The sequence below is a fragment of the Rhinoderma darwinii genome, chromosome 3 (genome assembly GCF_050947455.1).
Source record: "Rhinoderma darwinii isolate aRhiDar2 chromosome 3, aRhiDar2.hap1, whole genome shotgun sequence".
NCBI classification, from domain to species: Eukaryota; Metazoa; Chordata; class Amphibia; order Anura; family Rhinodermatidae; genus Rhinoderma; species Rhinoderma darwinii.
The window spans coordinates 249,404,552-249,427,094 of NC_134689.1; the positions used below are offsets into that span (position 1 = coordinate 249,404,552).

Genomic DNA, 22,543 nt, shown 5'->3' on the forward strand with positions numbered 1-22,543 from the left:
TAGTACATTTATGTGGCTACCATGCATTTTTAGTCCATAGTGGAATCAATAACAATGATAACAGATTGAATCCTGATGGCACAGGAGTGGAATAGAATGTTGAATAAAATATATCCACCAATAGAATTACCACTAACAGAAATAAGCTGCTGGAGCGGACCAACAACTAATCTAATATGGGAAGCGAAGCACACAGTACATTTTTCATACCCTACCCAGAGTCAAGATAATGAACCTAAATGAAACACTATAGACCTGGTCTAATGTGCTCTGTTCCCACACGCCTTATTAGAACTGGCTATGTTCCCTGCTTGGTTCATCACGATTGCTCCTCTTCTTTGCCTCCAGGAAAGAATGGTGGCTCAGTACACATGGATGTTTAGATTGAAGTAGAGTGGACCAGGACCAGGGCAGGAAGCAAGTCAGCATCCTAACTAAACAGTATGATGGCCTGAAAGTGGACTCTGTTACAACCCCCAATTTTAGCATGTGTAGAACCCATATAATGCTAACAATTAGTTCACCTTAAAGAGGCTCGGTCACCAGATTATAAGTGCCCTATGTCCTACATAATGTGATCGGCACTGCAATGTAGATAAGAGTTTTGCTCAAAATTGATCGTTTTTCAAAATAAGTTATGCACAATTTTAGATTTATGGTAATGACTTTCTTAATAGACAACTGGGCGTGTTTACTTTTTTACCAACTGGGCGTTGTAAAGAAAAGTGTAGGATGCTGACTAATCAGCATCATACACTTCTCTCCATTCATTTTTATCACTACTCGCAACACGAGAACACTACTCATGAGATCACGCTGTACTGTCACATACTCCCACATTAACTTTACCTAGGTATCGAGAGTGAATAGACATTGGCTCCAGCCAGGTCGCGATGTCTATTCACACTCCCAACACTTCAGTCAAGTTTCTGTGAATGACAGCAGTGTGATCTCGCTGTGCTGTGTGAGTAAGTCCAAGGAACTTCACCTAAGTGTGAATAGACATTGTGTCCTGGCTGGAGGCAATGTCTATTCACTCTCAAGTAAAGTTAATGTGGGAGTATGTGACAGTACAGCGTGATCTCACAAGATCACGCGGTGGAGAGTACGGCTAAAAATAAATGGAGAGAAAAGTGTATGACGCTGATTGGTCAGCATCATACACTTCTCTTTACAACGCCCAGTTGGTAAAAAAAAGTAAACACGCCCAGTTGTCTATTAAGAAAGTAATTAGAATAAATCTAAAATTGTGCATAACGTGCTCAAAATTAATTGGTTTTTTTTTAAAATAAAAAAACCACTGTTATCTACCTTACAGCGCTAATCACATTATGTAGGAGATAGGGCACTTATAATCTGGTGACAGAGCCTCTTTAAAGCTGTATAAACGATCAGGAAGGAAAATAAATGTACTGCCAGTAGGCTGGTCAGGGCTTTTTGCGTTTTAACTTGTATCTACTGGATAGATCTAGGTTTTTAGTATTGGGCCCGGAGATTGAGATCACATTTGTGAAGATCTTTCACACGTTGCAGTTGGTACACGTTTTATTTATTTAGGAGGGAACCCTAATGTATAAGATGCTTAAAAGGGGTAGTCCCAGAAGAAAAAAAAAAAATATATAAAAAAAAAAAAATGTATTACCTATCCACAGACCTACCCCCCAACTGATCGGGAGCAATGGGGACCCAAACTGCATTCCTCCTCACTGCCTGACCGCAATAAGTAAGGGCTTGAATGGAGCAGCGGTTGCCGCTCCATTCAATGTCTGAAACAGCCGAACACTGTACTCTGCGGTTTCAGTCATTCCAATTGACTTCGAAGGGAGTGGCAGTCGAGCATGCGCAATCCTGCCTAATTCAATGTTCTCCTCACTGCGGTCAGGCAGTGAGCAGGTACAGGGGGTTCGAGATCCCCATTCTCGCAATCTGTTGGGTTCCCAGCAGTCGGGCCCCCAGTGAGCAGAACATTTTTACCTATCCTGTGGATGATACATTTTGGATTCTGGGACAACCCATTTAAAGGTTCTGTTTACACAAAGCCATCCTGCCCAATGCCATTATTTCAACAGGGAGGATAATATGGCCACTCTAATATTAGAAATATGCACACTGTATTGACAGACTTGAGTGATCAGCCTGAATTTATTAAAGGGTTTTGTAATAATTTTGGCAGTTTAGACTTGGAAATACCTTAGTGACTAAAGGCCTTGTCATCTGGTGATCTGATCATTTATGTAGCAATAATTATCGTGGTCAGCAGCACATCTCCCTGTGTAAACAGGGAGATGTGCTGCCAACATAATGGAAATGTATGGGGACGAATGATTGTAGTAACAATCGCTCGTCCCCATACATAACCGATCATTGCTCCTTGTGAAAAGAGTAAATGAGAACCCGGTCAACGAGCTGCCTCCTTGCTTGGCGCTAGTTTTCACGGCCCATATTGGGCCGTGTAATAGGACCCTAAAACTGGCCATACACATTACACACAAACAATCTAATCTGTATGGGGGTTAGCTCAACTGTCCCCCTTTCAATCTGCTATTTGGATTTTACAGCTCCCAACCGGTTTTCCCCAAAATGTAATAAGTGGCACCAGATGTGCCTGCCATCCACTCATGACTGTCCCTACAGCAATAAACAAGCACACTTGGCAGATTGGAATGTGCAAGTTTTAGTATGGGGCAGAGGTCCGCAACCTTTTCTAGCCACTTCCAAATGTGACAGCTGGTGTCGAGTCACACTGGTTATTAAAAAGGAAAAAAAAAAAAAAGTATATTTTTCTCAATATCTGGGGCCATAAGGATACAATAGTACTTCGGGCTGCTATGCAAGAAGCTTCAAAGCCACATGCGACTCCCAAGCCACTGGTTGGGGAACACTAGTCTAAAGAGCTGTTAGCTGACAGCTATCTGAAGCGTAAGCCCATGTCGTTTGAGGGGTGCAGATAGATACTCTATGGTCCTTTATCCCAATATTATCAGTATTTCCACAAGACCAGTTCTTTGCCAGAAGTTTAGACAGTTGCCTAGTAAGTGCAGCAGTCAGCAGAGGACTGGATTAGAGCTCCTAACTCTTGGAGATAGGTGTGGTCATTTACTATTCTGCATATGCCCAGTTAGTTTCCATTCACTGCGCTGGCAAGTGGAATTAAAAGGGAACCGATCACATCCAACATGCTGTCAATTTCTGCGTCAGCATGTTAGAGAAAGGGAAGCGGAGAAGATGGATATATAGTTTTGAAGCAAAAGATTCATGATAACCTGTAATTAAAATTCATGCTCACGAGACCAGTGGGCAGCATTACTAGCATTGGCAGCTCTGTATTCACACTTTGATAAGGAAGGTTGTCAATCAATGGTGGAGACCCACCACAGGACTGTTTAGCCCACAGTGAGCAATAAATGACAGGTTATCCTGAATCTTTTCTCCTGCGCTACCTAATGCCCACAAATTGGACAGCATGTTCAAAGTGACAGGTTCCCTCTAGGGCAAGTATATTGCAGGAAACTTTCAGCCTCACTGAGGGTGGTTTGTTTCCAACCGTGTTACTGAAGTGTTTTTTTTCCCCACTATAGAAAGTGATGGCATGTCCTGGCTATATGCCATCACTTTCTAAATGGTGGGTGCTTGACTGGCAGGACCCCCATGTTTTTCTCATTTAGTACTGCATCTCCTTGAATGCGTTCTCAACTTTAGACAATCCCCATTTTAATTAAAAGGCTTTACCCAATGCTAATCTAATCGCACGGGGTTTCCTGCAGCTTGGACCCCCAGCGATCAGCTCTAAACTGCAGGTGAACCTGGCAGGTATTCAATGGTTTTGCAGCACTAGCACATGGGTAAATGAAACATTACATAGTTACCATCAAAATCAGTGGACTTTCTGTGATGCATGGAGCTGCCCAATCCTCTAGAGCAAGAGACGCCCTTTATAGCCACTCTAATAGGGGGCCCTGAACAGGGTACTCCTTCTATTAACTAAGGATTCCCTAATCGGGTATACAAAAAGAGACCTTTGTTTCTTTAATAAGACAATTCCTTTAAATAGGAACTTTGTTAAAGGCCTGAATTCCAGTAAAGGGGAGAATTCCTCATTCTAAATATGCAATAAAAATTTCCACCAGGAATTGGTTATCCCTAATCCTCAAGCTCTTGTGGAGATCAGAAATGGTCCCTTACATTGAATAGAAGTGTTAGTAGTGCATATTTATACATGCCACCAACACTTCCAGCTGTCAGTAGTAAGTTAGCGGTCAGGGCCCAGTCCATACTGCGGACTTGGTTATTTTTTTAAATAGATTTTTTAGGTTGGAGAGATAGTTTTTGTGCAAATGTGTTTTGCCCATTGACGTTGGTATACTCACAGCCTAGGATATGACACAAGTCAAAGCCATTGGCGTGTCAAAAACTACACATTTCTTTCTGCAACGTGCACATGTACAAGTAATTTAAAAATGATACATAGTTAGCCGCAGAGTGAACTTGCTTGAGGTTGTATGTCTGTATGTTACTTGTTCTTTGAAATTCAGATTGGGGAAAACCCATGTGACACAAACTAAGTGCAGGACTATAGTGGGGATGAAATAACAGTATTGTAACATTCTACTTTCCAGGCTGTACCTGTGCAATCAAACTAATGAACATCCAGAACATAAACGGTTTACGTAATCCATGTATAATAAAGATTTGCAGTTAAACCGGTCAGCGGGCTTGAAAGTGTGCGGTTTTTATAAAATATAGTACTAGAACTAGTGAAGTCATCTAGTGATGCTGTTTGGGCAAATCTATACTAAATCCTCAGAAATGTATTCATGAAATTTCCCATGAACTTCAGTTTGACAAAACTCAAAAGGGGAATCTTTTATTCGAGTCTGCAGATTTCCAAGAAATGCACTCGTATGGAGGAGATTTTGCTGGCATATTGTGCCAGTCAAGGCAGCCAAAACAAACACATGGCCCCAATAGACCCATTGTGAATAGTTATCCAAGGACAGATCCTCTGAAAACTGCAATGCCTACCAGTAGTCAAGTACAATATAAATCTATGGCTACAAAAAAAAGTTAAACCTATCTTCTGCACTAGATCTTAAAAAGAGTAACTGCACTTTCCGCAAGCTTTTAATATGTCAGATATATCAGAAATTTGAACCGGTTGGGGCTGGGTACAGAGACCACCACCAGTTAGGCCTTATTTACACGAGCGTAGTTCACGTCCGTGATACGTGCGTGAAAATCACGCACGTCGCATGGACCTATGTAACTCAATGGGGCCGTTCAGACAGTCCGTGATTTTCACGCAGCGTGTGTCCGCTGTGTAAAACTCACGACATGTCCTATACTTGAGCGGTTTCCGTGCATCACGCACCCATTTAAGTCAATGGGTGCGTGAAAATCACACACTTCCGTGTGCTGCGCGTGATTCACGCAACAGTAGATCAAGAAATGAAGGGAAAAAATAAAACAACCTCCTTCATTTCTTTTTCTAAACATCAAAACCGCGTGTCATAAGGATGGCATATGCGTGAAAATCACGCAGCCACACACCAAACACTTATGACACACGGAACTGCAACGCGCAAAAACCGCTGCGTCATGTGAATTTCACCTTACTGAAAGGAAGATGCAGAAGCACTCAGCTATAATAGACACTCCTTGCCAGGCGGAAGACAGCTCACAGGGGGTTCTCAGCGCCTGAGCCCACACGGATTCAAACTTCTGATATGTCTATGACAAAGTTTGCTGAAAGTGCAATTACTCTTTAAGGGTTTATGATCGCGGAATTGAAAGATTGTTTAGAGTATCTGATGGTCGTTTCTATCAGATCATTGGGGAAAAGCGGCTTCTTGGCCTGTGGGGAGAATGATCATTGCCTAGCAGCAGCTCTCCAGTGGGCCATGAACTAGGCACGCATATGTATTGTAAGATGTAAATATCACTAAGAAATGTTAGTTTCATCTTTTAGGCCGAATTCAGACGACCGTAGTATACGTCCGTGTGACAGCCGTTCAAACAATGGCCGTCACACGGATGCGTGTATTTCAATGGCGCTGTTAAAAAAAAAATAGAACATGTCCTATTTTCTTCCGTTTTCACGGATCCCTCGATAGACTCAAGTCTATGTGTATACGTGAAAACAAGACCCGCACGGGTGCAGGTCTGTCGTGGAAACCTGACGTTTTTCTCCTCCGAGTTTGCACTCGTTCGTTCATGTGAATCTGGCCTTATTGTCGATCCTTTGTGCATTTACGCAGAGCAATTAGGATTGCTTGAAAAAAAAATAGTTTGTAACGATAACTATCAAGTGTAAATGGGCTTTTAGTAACAGCACCAGAAATATTTGCATTCTCTGCATATGCTCCCCTTGGGTGGGGCATCGGATACAAAAAGGACAGGCTAACAAAGTTACCAAGTCCTTGTAACATCACTAAAAAAAGGGGAAGTGTATAATAAACACTTAGTGACAGCAGAATATTTCATAATACAAGTCCCTAAGCCCAAAACGGCTGAAATTTTAAGGTGTGATTCCAATAGCACTAAAGTGAATAGGTAAATGTATATTAGAGTCATTAGTTTTCCTGCCTGGAAGAAAAAGCATATAAACTGCATGCAATGGCTCCACCCAACCTTTTTAGGCAGATTATTTTCTTTGTATGACAGAAAGAGCATAGGTGACTATAAAGCGAAGCATTAGACATCATTCTAACAGTTTATAAAATCTTACAAAAATAAGCGTTTTGTTTTTGCCCTGTGTAATAAAAGGTTTCTATCTTGCACTGACCCAGAAGGTTATTATATGTATTCACTTGTTTGGAATTTGCTACATGGTTACTAGTGTCCATAAGATGTGCACATATATTGTAAGCTATATTGGCCAAATCTAAGATCTGTAAATACTCATATGCAGGTATTAAGGTCCTTTGTAATAAATGTTTTTGTGACCAAATAACGTAAGACCAACTAGGTAGTATCTGAATACCAACTGCCTTTCTAAAAACAATGTTGCATTGGGAGGAGCCATTGACGTTTGCAATTTTATGCCGCTTTGCGGTGTTTTACATTAGTGCGCAGTGACAGGATGAGATTTTTATATAAAAGAAAAAGCAAAATAGATAATGGTAAAAAGCAGAGTTTACATCTGTTTAACACACTGGCTTTCAAATTAATCTAGGAATACATGGAGTCTCAAGAGAAAGAAAGGAAGGTTAAAACTTCCAATTTCTCTCTTATTATGAATCCTGCAACACAAAACCATTGGACTTTTTGCTCCATAAGAGGCTTTCATTTTTGAATCCCTGATCAACAGATTAGGTTAATATACCATAATTAAATTTTTACCCTAAAGAATTAGCCAGTTGTTTAAACAGAGGTAAAAAGTAAGTGGGAGTAAAAGTAAGCAAAAAAATAAAAAAATGAAGGTGTGAGGGTAGGACGTGAGTTTTATTAAGCGAGCAGAAAGGGTAAGAACATAAGCAAAGAAATCATAGAAAGGGGAATTTACATTGAAGTCATGTCATTGAGAGCGTGATCCAGTTCTTCACTGATGGCTTTGTACTTCAGTTTCTGGGCATACAGTTCATCTGCTCAGAGTGAAGGGTGGAGAGAGATTGAAGGGAAAACAGGAGGGTGGACAGAGATTGACAAATTGGTGGGGGAAAAAAATAAATAAATAGAAAAAAAGAAGGCATGGGGAGAGAAGGGAACATAGATGAGGGAGAGGGTGGAAGGGAGTCCATCGTTTGCAACCACCATCCAGGAACAGGATGAAGAAGCAGACAGCGTAGTGGAGAAGCAGTGAAGAGCCCGGCATGGAAAAACAAATTATGCATGAATAAAAAGAAGAAAAGAAAGACAGATTAGCAGCAGAAAAGGACATTACAAACTTCCAAGGATATTCTGATTGGCCAATAGAATTTTTATGTACATAACAGCCCAAATCTTTCATTTATGTTCACATCTATATTCACGACGTGGAAAGAACAGAAAAGTCCTGGTCTTCCCCTCCAGTTTAAGTGTACACACAAAAGGAACTGCAAATAGAAAGAAAGAAAACTCATACCTTCTAAGTCATCAATGGTCTTTTCCAACTTGGCTACTGTCCTCTCTGCAAACTCAGCACGTGTTTCAGCCTGAAGGACAACACACAACATGAGTGTCCAACTAGTCTAACCAGACGCCCAGCTGCATATTGTACTAATAATGAGCGGTGAGAGAACTTACCTCCTTCAGTTTGTCTGTAAGAACCTTGATTTCCTCCTCATATTTGTCCTCTTTCTGGGAGTACTGTAAACAGAAACGCAACGTTTAACAGAGTGACCAATGTAAATCACCAGTAGCCATTCAATTATAGGGGCAAAAGTTCTAGCACTAGCCAGGGATAAGAAAGGCCACAACTACAACTTATACACTGTAGTATGATAAGGATGGTCAGCATATGACGGTCCTAACATAGGGTTCAAGTTGGCTGTCTGAAAACATGGCATTCAATAAGTGCAAGTTTTAAAAACACCCAAACGAAATGTGCATACAAAAATGTGTAATAAATTAAAAATGTTAACAAGGGACTGTTCTATCACTATGAACTCAGAAAAAGGGACTGTCTAAGATCTGCTAAAAACTGACGATTCTGCATTTGTCGGAAAGCTACATACACTTTGCTTAATAATTTGCATCCCTGGCCTCTCTAAACAAAAATGTTTTTACTGGCAGGGGATCTATTAAAAACTCAGAAGGGGGGTGGGTGTAAACTGTACTTTATTAACCAAGCCATTGCCAGTCAGGTGGTTAGCCGCGTTCTACAGTAACATAACATCCTTGTCTGTGATAGGACACAGGAAGGCTACAGTGCAATGGCTTGTATGATGTTCTCTGGTTGAGCGCCTTCCATGAAATGATCTTTACTGCGTGCAGATGCGCATGGTTTTCACCTCGCATAGGTCAGAATATATATTGCCATCCTACCTTTTCTGCCTGGGCCTCCAGAGATTTCAGGTTGTTGGTGACAGTTTTCAACTCCTCCTCAAGCTCGGCACATTTGCTATTTGCATAGGTGAAGTGAAAGGCAGAGGTGGCAGGAGTAAAGAAGGAAGGAGGAGAAAAGGTGGGGGGGGGGGGAAATGGAGATTGAAAGGAGAGAATAGAATGAAAAACCAAACCGGATCAAAAAAAAGGAGAATCACAGCGCTAATATAAAAGAAAAAAAGCTGCACCACAATGTAAAAGATGCAGAGCCATGACTGAAGGAGTATCCAGAAGTAAATCAGAGAGGGTTTAACAATATGAAAACTGCTGCAAGGAACTTGTAGAAAATAAATGATTAATATTAGCATCATATGTTGCCATTTTGCCCAGTCTCATCGTTGTAACCTCTGCATACAAATCCAATCTTTTACATGTAGATAATACAGCTTTTTCTCACATTCCATTAAACAAAAAAAACCACAAAAAAAAACAAAAACGCCTAACAGATTACAGAGGGGGATGGGGACACTGCAGTGAGAGGAAAAGTGTGGAAAATACTGCTTTAGAGCGAGTTAAGTGGAGATCTGAAGCCCAGCAGCCAAGGATAAAGAGAGGGCCCAGACTGGCAGCAGTACCTTCTCCTCTGAAGCTAGTAATGTTTTCAACATTTGGTCCGTTATTCTCTGCTGTTCATCAAGCTGTCGGTAGCGACTATTAATAAGTGCATGAAATAAGGAAGGAGCGCACAAGCCATTCACAGTATGTGGAGCATGCAAAGAAAAACACATTGTTACACGTGGTAGTGGGATAAACAATACAGAGATTATGTGTTAAAGCTAGTGCTTGTGTGGTCAGCAGGAGTTGGGCTCCCAGTTCTGAAGTGTGGCAACATTAAGATCTATGTTTACATATGGAAGTAGTCTGCATTTAGATGCTGCACAGATCCGGAGTTACAGCCTGTATTACAGTCCATAGCTGCATTCACAACGCTGTAAGCTTAAGAGCGGACATCTACCAGAATGCCTTCCTGCTCTGTCTACACAGACTTACTCTAGATATTTGTATTCTGGGAATTGTCTTTACACCAGGCTCTGTACCATAATCTAATGTGGGGAAAACCAGACTGTCCCACTGCGTAAAGGAGCCCAGCTGAGATACTTGGGGTATGGCTGGACTGGATTGTCAACCGTTTCCACTGCCGGCCAGCAGATTTGTGAATGCAGATCTGGACTAGAATACATCCTATAATTCAGGATTAGCATAAGAAAAGTAATGCAATGTTATCTACACAGTAACTAATTGATAATGATTATATAAGTCTCTGAACTGTAAAATGGTGGTCAACGGCAAATATGCTTTCATGAGAACATCTAGTGACTAAATGCAGTTTCTTGATCTCCGTATAGATAAACAGAACACTAAATAAGTGTAATGCATATTGATTTAGCAGTAAGGGACTATACTTATTTAAATAAGATTTTAAAATACAAAAGCTTATCCAAGATATGTTGACTGTGTGAACCATTAAGGCAAGGTGAATAGTCTAGACTATATTTTATGTTGGCGGTTAAGGGGGGCCTTGTTATTCACAACAGAAACTTTGGATGGTTTTCACTCCAGATTGCTTTAAAGCATGCAGTGCATTTATAGGGGAAACGTCTCCAGGATGCTGTTCAAAGTGTATATTAAGTGCCAGAGTGCAGACAGCCGATGGAAACATGCAGTGTGGGAACAGGCACTCACCTTTCTGACAGTTCAGCACGTTCCTCTGCACGTTCCAGGTCACCCTCAATGATCACCAATTTACGGGCAACCTTTTACAAAGAGGGGGGGGGGGGGATTACGTTATAGCACTAGATTGAGACAAGCAATCCGATAAACAGCAATTATATTTTCACAATAGAAAATTCTGAAAAGAGCATACACTTTTTTTTTATAGAGCTAATAAACCTACGTTTACATTGTACAGTCATTGATGATGTTCACTGATATGCAGCCACCATCAACATTCAAGGTGTTACAAAGAACTCTTGTTGTATTCTATAGAGTTGAATTACTGGACGAGAAGTCTGTTGTGTGCATTAAAATATCCGGACCCAACAGTCTTTTTTTTCTATAGAACTGCAGTATCTGTTTCCCTGCAGACTCTCCAACGTTGTACTACAGCTTCCGATATGACTCCTAAGAGGAAGTGATACTATGTTCCTTTTACTTGTTAAGCCAAAGGTTTAACCATTTGTTTCCTCACCTCTTCATATTTGCGGTCAGCCTCCTCAGCAATGTGCTTGGCTTCCTTCAGCTGGATCTCTTGCAACTCCATCTTCTCCTCATCCTTCAGGGCTCTATTTTCAATGACCTTCATGCCTCTGAGAAACAAGGACACCAAAGAGTAAACAAAAATTGCACAACAATAGTCGATAACATTTGGTGTGTCACACTTTTTACAGGTGTTCAATGAAAAAAAAAAAAAAGCAAGAACACTCTACAGCAAACAGTATTTGAAGTCGATACAATCTGCGTATCCATATTTAGCAGTTGAAGGATGGAAACCATATGATTTGGGCACTCAAGTCACATGGACGAGATTCACATTCGTATGAATGGCCCTTACTGGTCAGTGTGCTGTGCATGGAAATCACGCACGGCACACGGACCCATTGATTTCCGAGAGTCTGTTACGCGAAACTCATTGCATGTCCCATATTGGTGCGTTTTCACGCACCGCACACGGGTGCAAGAGCAGAAGACGCAAAGATGAAGAACTCACCTCTCACTCTCATCTGCAGCCTTCTCAGCTTCCTCCAGTTTCTGGAGGGCTGTGGACAAACGCTCCTGAGCACGATCCAACTCCTCCTCTACCAGCTGGATGCGCCTGTTCAATGAAGCTACATCTGCTTCAGCCTAGGTGATCAAAAGAAAAATCATGCAGTCAGGGTAAAAAGAAATAAGTGTTTATAAAGAGTGCTTTGCCATTGCCTGCCATGTAGAGAACAACAACAACTTACCTAAAACATCAGATCAGGGGCGCTACTGCAAGAGGAGCAATGCAGAATTGGACCAGATAATTAAAGTGGTGCGCAGTTTTAAGCTAGCGTTCTACATTCACGGACACATAGCGGATTCAAGAATACAGTCCTCATTTCAATAAGCAATTTCTAAAAAATAAAACAGGAACCTTATCCAGAACTACAAGGACTAATCTTTATTAGAAAATAAAACATGGCCTCTAAATACTTTTAATAGGTTTTTCTCCTGACCTCTGATCCCTTTAACAAACAGCAGAAATCTTACCTCTTTCGGCCCCATGCACACGACCGTGCCCGCAATCACAGCCCGCGATTGCGGGCACGGCCGGCCGCCGACTGCCACCCGCATTTTCGGGCCGTGCTCTATACAAAGTATGGGAGCACGGCCCACAAAATGCAAAAGAACGGACAAGCTCCATAATTTTCTGAACATTTCTACCGCACGGACACTCACCTGTAGCGCTACGGAAAGGTGTCCGCGTTCAATGAAAGTGAATGGGTCCATTTTTGCAGACCGCAATTGCGGTCCGCAAAAACTGAGGTTTTTTACGGTCGTGTGCATGGGGCCTTAGGGTATGTCCACACTGAGTTTGACGCGAAATCCGCACCGCAATGCTTGCCAAAAACGTATCCCATTGATTTCAATGGGAGGCGGTTTTCTCCCGCGAGCCAGAGAAACAAGCGACATGCCCTATCTTCGCGCAATCACGCCTCTGACCTTCCATTGACATCAATGGGAGGCAGAGAAAGCGAATTTCGCTGCGTTTTATGCCCGCAGCGCTCAATGGCAGCGGGCGAAAAAACGCCGTGAAAATCGGCGTGCAGGCAGAGGAAAATCTGCCTCAAAACGGAATTTTGAGGCAGATTTTCCTCCTGCAAAAAACTCAGTGTGAACCCAGCCTAATGTTGTATAGTCAATACAATATTTTAGTAGCTTTCCTATAAATGCCTTCTATTTTACTGAGGTCTTCATTGAAGCAAGGCGCCCAGAATAGCATACATTACTCAAAGAGGTATTACAAGACATCTGGGGCCTCCCTTCCTTGTTGATGAACTACAAATACACTATCATATTTCTGTTACTAGTTGTCAACTTCTCTGCTACGTAGATCTACATGACTAACTTTCTACGGTGTTAAATTATGGGTTTGTACATCATTGGTCCCTCTTCTCGTTTTACACAGGACGATTATCGGGCAGATGAGCATTAATATAACCCTCATTGCCGACAATTGTGTAAACAGGGGAACGATCAGCAGATGAACGAGCAAACGCTCGATCATCTGCTGGTCGTATAGTTTTAAAAAAGTAAAATATTATAGTTGTTGGCAGCAGATCTCCCTGTGTAAATGGGGACGCGCTGCCGACATAATGGATGGGGACGAACGATCAGAGTAACGACCGCTCGTCCCCATTCATATCACCGTGTGACAGGAGCAAGCGAGCGCCGATCAAGGGCCACTTGCTAGCCCTGGCCCCTATTGAGAGGTGTGACTTTAGGAGTAACTTCGTTGCTCAGCATAGGTGCTTCTATGCATTTCTCTCAATTATAATGGAATTACCAGTCATGGAGAATGGTTTTATTGGTTTTTCTAAATTGTACTGCTTGAACTATGAAACATTCTTTGCTATGCACCTTGTAACGCCACAAAAGAAGGAGGTATTATAAGGGAGGCCTAAAACGTGACCAGAATCTGCTGACCGTTTCCTTCCAAAAGAAAAAAAAAATCCAGCCAAAATGGCTAGATCTCGACCATGTTGAAGACAGTCTTGTGACAGCTTTAGATAATCTACAAATATAAATAAATGCCAAGGCCGAAAATTTTGCAGGATGTGGGGAAAGGTGTCATCTAGATGGAGCACAGGGGGGGGTTTCACGTTCGTCTTTTATCTATAGGTTACTGTTCACATGACATAAGGGTGTGTGTGAAATATAACCGTAGGATGTGGTCACACACACACCTCTGAAAACGAGATACAAACACTTCGTAACTTCCTCTTTCAGGAAGAGGCAATGAACATATCTGCGGTTTCTAACTGTTCATACAGTAGATAAGGCCTTAGCATGTTACAATAATAATAACAACCTCATATTCCTTAATAAAGAGGCATCAAGCATATGGGATGGGGCACTCCTGCCATACAGAAAGAATAAAACCGAGCCCAGCCATTGGGGTTTATGAAGTGTTTGCAAAGCAAAGGCAAACCCGCCCTACAAAAGTATGTGTAAGCAATTAACCCCTCCTGTACAAAACCTGGTTTCTTGCTATTACACGTAGATTTGTCAATGTGTTTGGTAGCAACTTCCTGAGGGGAGGACCAGCATTACAACCATGCGGGGGCACACAGTAGCACGGATCTCCTGGCCTCAGAGAGCCAACACACTGCTGTAGAAGATGGGAGCATACAGCAAAGTGTACATGGTGAAACAAGTTCAACGTTTGACCCATTACCATGGACCCACTAAGAATAGGGTTCTGTTCATACTCCACTTTTTTTTTTATTTTTCTTTGGAGAATGGATTGCTTAACTTAAGAATTTGTACGACGGACAATACATGGAAGCCACTAGGATCCAGACAGTCGTGTGCATAATGCCCAACAGAACTCCCAGCCCCGGGTCATATTGTTTGCATTATAAAATTAGAAGTTATTTGTCTACTTGCCAGGCAGACCTAACAGGATTACAATTAATTGTAGGGTGCTGTCAAAGCTAGCGCTAGTGTATTGCACTATACAACATTTAGGCCTATCCTGTACGAGTCCGCTCTACCGGTTTTACAGTAATGCTCTGCGTGAAGTGACTAGGGAGCAGCCAACCTGAAATGATTGGGCACATGATGGATATGATAACTATAGCCATAGAAGATAAGGGGGGGGGGGGATGAAAAAATAAAAAGGACTTTGCAAATAATACACTAAAAACGACACCCTTTAGCTATGTTAATGCGAATATTTCTCAGGAGGGGAAAAAAAATAATAATATATATATATATATAAATAAAAGACCCAAACACAAAGATATAACAGTAAAAGTGTTAAAGGGGTTAAAAATAACTAGTCACTATAGGTGTTACACAGCGGCTTAATGTTTGCATGGTGTTAGAAGGTACGTTATAAAGTGTTAACCATTTCATACAAGGTCAAAAGAATCCCGGGGATACGGCTTTATTACCAGACTTGAGCTTTTACTATGGTAGGCTAGAGCCTCAAACAGAACCAAGGCAAGCGCCCACTGTAAACCAGCGCAGTTCAGTCTGACCTGGGTTATGTTGGCATGTAAGTCTCAATATTACAACTATCCAAGTTCCTGCAAAGTCATTCAATAGTGAAGAATGTGCTTGAGACTGGTGGAGTGTAATGTAGTGCTTCCTGTTGTGTCACTGGAGTATTTGTGGCCTCAGTAGGGAACAGGGAAGGACACATCTATATAGTCCGTGACAAGACGAGGCCGGGCGTATAGCCTTATAAGGCAAGGAAAGCTGAAGAAACTCCCAACTACAGTAGATCTAGTGCTGGCTCACATAGCTGCCTGCTTTATGGATACAGAAGTCATCACCGCTCCGCATAGAAAACCTACACATGTACCACTCCGTTGTGTTGGAAGATTTCCCAGTTAGAATCGCGTGGGTGGAAATATAGCTTATAACGTATTTTACCATCAATGGACAAAGGCATGTCCAGTGGAAAATAAAGGAGGGAAAAGAAGTGGCGCTGAACATCATGCTCTCGACTGAATACACTTATTAGATGCCAAGCATTGCGAGCGCCCATCTGTGTAGCACCAGGCCGCAGATACTATAGTGATCAGATATCCCAATATTGTATTTCCACAGCCCACACTTGCAGTGTCTACTATACACATATGTATCAAGAAACGGACAAATCCCTTTGGACTTTTTTTCTTTTGTCTATGGAAATTTTAAAGAGAAGGTGCCGTATTCCGACATAGTGTTATAGTGGTGTGTCTAGCTGCTAACCCACCCTATAAATATTATATTACCCCATATAGACAATCCCTGCAGTGTGAACAGCACCCACAGATGTAGCGTACAGGTAGACACTGTATAAACACACGGAGCACCACACCCCAGGTAGATGTGGCAGATAAGGAGTTAAGTCCAGATGAGCCCTGTTGCATGCCTGACATTCTCCGCTCCAGACAAGGGCCCCGCCATCCCCTCCCTAACTGCCTGGAAACAAGCGACTCTCGAGGGCAGCTACCCAATACACAACACAGAGACTGCAAGCTCTTGGGACAGGCCGCCATCCAGTTAACGGTTTACATGGCACATTAGGTTTAGGAGAGAACTATATACTCTTAACAGGCCGGTGTAGGATTGAGGATTCGTATAAATGCAAGGGGGTTCCAAGACACCCTAAAAAAAGTAAATTGGTCCATTCACCCCTCCCCCAAAGACTGCCACCAATAATGCCCCTAAAGCCTTACTTTAGTTAAGGTGAATGTGCTACACAAAGTGCCAGCTACAGCGGGCACAGGCACCCACTACTACTGGGCAGGAGAGCAGGTAAAGTGAGGCGTGGCTGAGTGCCCCCTGCACAGCTCTGCCAATAAGGCTCCTGGCAGAGCACATAGTAGGGAGTATAGTATGGACGTGTTCTTACGGCTTCTCGGAGCTTCCTCTCCACGTCCCGCTCCCTCTGCAGCCTCTCTGCCCTCTCCTCTGCAGCATCTGCTTGGTCTTGTAGACTCTTGATTTTCCTCTTGACGGCTTCCAGAGAAGTCATACCGGCCATTCGTCGTGCTCACACACCGCTCGGTACAGCTGAGACAACTTACTTCCGGCTACTTCTCACTTACTACACCCTGTGAGGAGAGGGATTCTTCTCACTGCTTTCACTATGACTCGCTCAGTCTGCATACAGGAAGTCTCCTCCTTACATAGGCTCCAACCCCTCCAATTAACCCTATCATTAGAGGACGGCGGCTGCTCGGGGACGTGCTAGAGGCCGCTACTTCTCAGGGGGTACGCTGGTCATCCAAATGTGCCCCTGCTGTATGCTAGGAGGGGGGCTAATACTGTAATAAGCCCCTTACCAGAGCATAAATACACCTAATATACTCTGCAATGCTAAGATTTCTCGTTCAGGTAAAACAGGGGAATTACCGCCACCTAGTGGTAGTCTGGTGACATGACATTTTACTCCTCAAGAACTTCACAGGTAACACAATCCACTTCCTGTGAATTTTGGAGAATGAATATAAATAAGGAAGAATACATGAATTTTACCTGTACAGCTGGCCTACATAGTGGCATAATGTTACATGAAAGTCACAACGCTACAATGACTTTGGTCACATGACATAAATGTTTGCGATTTGTCTGCACGACTATTTTAGGGTGTGATTTGGTACTGAGTTACATGTGATTTAGGCATTGCGACATCCAAAAAAAAAGGAAAAATTCCTGACATGTCGCAAATGAGTCGCAGTCGCACACGACTTACATTAAAGTATCTGCAAGCAAAGTTGGGTGCGACTGGTGATCCTGTGTCCAGGTTTGGAATGTTTGCCACTGTGGCCGCGTATCGTAACGTGACCATATGCAAAATCATTACTTGCGATGTCGCATTGCGATATACATTTTGTGCGACCAAAGTCGCCATGTAGTCCTAGCCTAATTTTGTTTTCCCTATGCCTGCGAAAAGTTCCCTGTAACCTTCAACAATCACAGAAATTCTAACATGGAAAGTCTGAACAGTGGCATATGGGGTTAGGAAGATTTCTGGGGCCCAAACGATTTAACAAGGTGCAAAAGCAGGTAGAAAGGATTGAACCTCTGCTGCCAGGGGGTCCATATGATGGGTGGATTTGGTGACTTTCTTTGGTGTCAAGGAGCTTTCTTTCCACTTTGTGGTCCCCAACCTGCGTCTTTTCAGCAGTAAATCTACAATTCCCAGTTTATGGCTGTCAGGGCGCACTAGGAGCTATCAGGACTCCTAAATAAAGTTGGAATGGGCATACTGGGCCTCATGCAAAAAAACCATAAACTAGTGCAAAGGGTGTCACTGTGTTTTCATTCTTCCAGTGGGGGTTAGAAAATAAATAAGTGATCTGCTTGGTTCTATGGGCACTGACACTTTGGAAAGATGTATCAAGACTGGTGCAAAGGAAAAGTGGAGTAGTTGTCCATGGCAACCAATTGGGTTGCTGCTTTCTTTTTCCAAAAGGCCTCTGAAAAATGAGAGGTTAAATCTGATTGGTTGGCATTGGCAACTACTCCATTTTCCATTGCACTAGGCTTTTGTTGCAGCTGACATTTACATCCAGTGCATGTTACTTCGGTCTCACAGCGGTAATAAGCGGTGTATGTCTGGATGGTCATCATCAACAACTGGCCATTATAACTATCATTATTATTCCACATACCCAGGACGGACACGACTCTCTTTACATGTACAGACACGTTTTCACATTCCATAAATTAATTCACATTACTGTGGTACATAAACGTTTGTATAGTTACCAGACCGGCTTGGTGGGGGGGGGGGGGAGCTGGATATATAGTAAGAAGAGATGGCATGGAAGGACATACAAGCATTAGGGGTTATTAACTAAAGGGAAACTAAGATCTAAGGCTTCGTTCACATCTGCGTCAGGCTTCTGTTCATAAGTTCCGTCAGACCTTTCCGTCAGGGGAACTCATGAATGGAAACCAATCGGAAACCATATGCTTTCCGTTTGCATTACCATCGATTTCAATGGTAATTTTTCCGCTGCAAATGGTTTCTGTTTGTCTGTTTTGTAGGATTTCCGTTTTTTTGGGCGTAATCCATTTTTGTAGTAGACTGAGCTATTATTTCCACCAAAAAAACGGTAACCTTACGGAACAGAGACAAACGGAAACCATTTGCAATGGAAGCATTACCATTGAAATCAATGGTAATGCAAACGGAAGCTATGGTTTCCGTTCATGGGTTCCTCCGACGGAAAGGTCTAACAGAACCCATGAACGGAAGACTGACGCAGATGGGAACGAAGCCTTACCTGTAGCAAGCAATGACTGAAGGGGGTTTTAAGCTGGGCAGTTATTGAGCAGACAAGCGTTCATATAACGCTCGATCCAGATAATTGCCCTGTGTAAACAGAGCTGCGATCAGCAGATGAACGTGCAAACGCTTGATCATCTGCTGGTCATGTAGTTTTAACAAAGTTAAATATTATTGTTGTCGGCAGCACATCTCCCTGTGTAAACAGGAGGATGCGCTGCCCACATGATGAGGTATGGGGATGAGCGATCAGAGTAATGACCGCTCGTCCTCATCCATAGTTCTGTGTGACAGGAGCAAATGAATGCCGATCAACAATGTCTCGTTGATCGGCGCTCGCTGCACCGGCCGCGTGTCGGCCGGTGTAAAAGGGCCTTAATACGTTTAGTCTATACAATGAGAGGAGATGGCTAGTTATGTTGTTATGGATTGTTATAGTTTTACATTTATTAGCAACAGAAAGACATTGATGCAATGAGTAGATTGGATCAGATAACATTAAAAAGCAGAATGCTCTACATAGATATACACTCAGGGATAGATGGAGAGATAGATCCATAAATAGATACACATATGGATACATAGATATATATATTTGAATACATAGATAAGAGAAATATATAGATGCATAAATAAGTAGAAAATACATAGAATATTAGTATTAGGTATATATTTGTATAGATAGATATAAAGCTGTAGGTGCATAGATAGCTAAACAAGTGCATAGATAGAGATTACATAGATGAGATTATAGATAAAGAGATGAGGTATTAGATGGATAGATAGATAGATAGATAGATAGATAGATAGATAGATAGATAGATAGATAGATAGATAGATAGATAGATAGATAGATAGATAGACATGAGATAGATAGATATTAGATAGATAGATATGAGATAGATAGATAGATAGATAGATAGATAGATAGATAGATAGATAGATAGATAGATAGATAGATAGATAGATAGACATGAGACAGACAGATATGAGATAGATAGATAGATAGATAGATGATAGATAGATAGATAGATAGATAGATAGATAGATAGATATGACATAGATAGATAGATAGATAGATAGATAGATAGATAGATAGATAGATAGATAGATAGATAGATAGATAGATAGATAGGAGATAATAGACGATTAGATGGATAGATAGATAGATAGATAGATAGATAGATAGATAGATAGATAGATAGATAGATAGATAGACATGAGACAGACAGATATGAGATAGATAGACATGAGACAGACAGATATGAGATAGATAGATAGATATGAGATAGATAGATAGATAGATAGATAGATAGATAGATAGATAGATAGATAGATAGATAGATAGATAGATAGATAGATAGATAGACATGAGACAGACAGATATGAGATAGATAGATATGAGATAGATAGACAGACATGAGACAGACAGATATGAGATAGATAAATAGATATATGATAGATGATATGGTTATAGTAATGCCTCTGATGTGTGCAGGGACACAAGATGTGTGATAAAGAGTTAAACACATAGGAAACACCTACTAGTGCAGTGCACGTGGTATATATACGGTTGAATATCCCTTAGTAACACATCACAAGCTACTAATGTTGGTTAAGGGGTCACTCTGACTACATCCGGCAAAGTCTGCTATGTAGCCCTTGCCTTTTCCAAGGTCCCAGTGTCTAAATGAATAGGATTGCTGGATTGGTATGATAGTATTAGTTAATACATCACACGTTTCACTAATAACCCACAACTAGTGAACTTATGGCATATTACTCTTTTCAACCTATAAAATACATTAGCTAGAAATATAGTTATTAGAATAAGGCCACACTTTGTTATAATAGCTTATCTAATATATTCCTACTCTTTAGGACCTGCATTTATCATTTTATCTATGGACTTTAGACCCATCATTGGCTTCCTTGAAAACAACGAAAGTCAAATAATATCTTGGAAGACACCCCATTGTAAGAAAGATTTTCCTGCACAAGTATTGCACTAAGCCTCTGCTCACACTGGCGTCATGGCTTACGCTTTTTACAGGATCCTTGATCGATCTGTTATAATCCGTTTTAGGGATCCCTTTTGTTCTTTTTTTCCACTGCTTTTTAATGGATTAATCAGGTTTCAGTTTTTTTTACTGGACAGAATATTGCAGCATGCTACACTATTTTGACAGCAAAAAAGCAATGGAAACCTGATGAAAAAGAACTAATGAAAGTGAAAACAGAACTGAATAAAACCTAAAGAAAGTATTTTTCTGCCCTGTGCATTACTTTGCAATTCCAGCAGAGGGCACTAGTTACTGTATAACAATGTACAGCGATTGGAGGCTATAGTTTGAGTTTCCATTGCACATTATTTCTGGTAAATGTGACCCTATATTTTAAGTTAAGACTAAATTCACATCGCATTTGGTGTTTATGTTTTGCAAGACTGTTTGAAACGGTGCTGCCAAGTGCACACACAGACGTAAGCAACTGTATGCCTATACAGCTACATATGTCGGTCATGGACTGCCATTAAAAAAATATCTACTCCCACTGCCATTAAAAAAAAACAAACAATTGTATACTGCACGGTGTGTTTTTTGTATACAATTGTATTGAAAAGTGGGGTTTACCTCTAGATCTCACAATCCATTTGTTAAAAGGAAATTTTGGTAACAAAAAACTATCCATTAGAATAATGTATTACCAGTGCTACATCCTATGCAGCGAACTGAACAAAAGATGTGGCCTATGAGGGGCAAAGCCGGATTTCCATGATCTTCTGGAGATCCAGTGACGTCACTCACATTGTGGTGAAGGACTGGTGGTGCACATTCATATATGCCGCCATTACTTTGGATTTTCTGTCCCCCTGCCAGAGTTTCTGTTTAATCCAAATAAAATTGACTGACATATTAGGCTTTGATAAATTTGGCGTATTTCCTGCCTGCCTGGTCCAGTGTAAAGCTGTGTTAGTAGTTTAAGGCCATGTTCACACGTAGTGTAAACACTGTCAGTTTGTAAAAGTGGAGTGAGAAGTGAAGGTGTCTTATGACTTGGTCAGGATTTAACATATTTATAAAATGCAACTTTTTCAAAAAGTCACAAATCCGAAAAAAAAAGTTGCATCTCTACTCCACAATGTCCTGGTGTAGAAAAAGTGAAAGGAGTCATTTTAGCCAGTGTGAACGTTAATGTCAGTGTGAGGGTATGTTCACACGGCCTATTTACGGACGTAATTCGGGCGTTTTTGCCCCGAATTACGTCTGAAAATAGCGCCTCAATAGCGCTGACAAACATCTGCCCATTGAAAGCAATGGCCAGACGTTTGTCTGTTCACACGAGGCGTATATTTACGCGCCGCTGTCAAATGACGGCGCGTAAATAGACGCCCGCGTCAAAGAAGTGACCTGTCACTTCTTTGGCCGTAATTGGAGCCGTTATTCATTGACTCCAATGAATAGCAGCGCTAATTACGGCCGTAATGGACGCGGCGTTCAAGCGCCTGCACATGCCGGTACGGCTGAAATTACGGGGATGTTTTCA

The 22,543-nt window shown here is 41.6% G+C and overlaps 1 protein-coding gene across 21 annotated transcripts in view; it reads right to left on the bottom strand.

Moving 5' to 3' along the window:
* Positions 1 to 22,543, bottom strand: part of TPM1 (tropomyosin 1) — a 44,425-nt gene that overhangs the window by 15,156 nt on the left and 6,726 nt on the right. For 5 of the 21 annotated variants that reach the window (XM_075857695.1, XM_075857681.1, XM_075857680.1 and 2 more), the window contains 6 exons: positions 11,729 to 11,862; positions 11,210 to 11,327; positions 10,705 to 10,775; positions 8,962 to 9,037; positions 8,221 to 8,283; positions 8,060 to 8,129 (listed from right to left, as the gene is read on the bottom strand). In XM_075857695.1, coding sequence (XP_075713810.1) covers positions 8,060 to 8,129; positions 8,221 to 8,283; positions 8,962 to 9,037; positions 10,705 to 10,775; positions 11,210 to 11,327; positions 11,729 to 11,862 — 532 coding nt within the window. Of the gene's footprint in view, positions 1 to 7,402; positions 7,581 to 8,059; positions 8,130 to 8,220; positions 8,284 to 8,961; positions 9,038 to 9,596; positions 9,673 to 10,704; positions 10,776 to 11,209; positions 11,328 to 11,728; positions 11,863 to 16,612; positions 17,089 to 22,543 lie in introns of those variants that run through there. The other 16 variants (XM_075857686.1, XM_075857685.1, XM_075857678.1 and 13 more) reach the window with 12 other exon arrangements.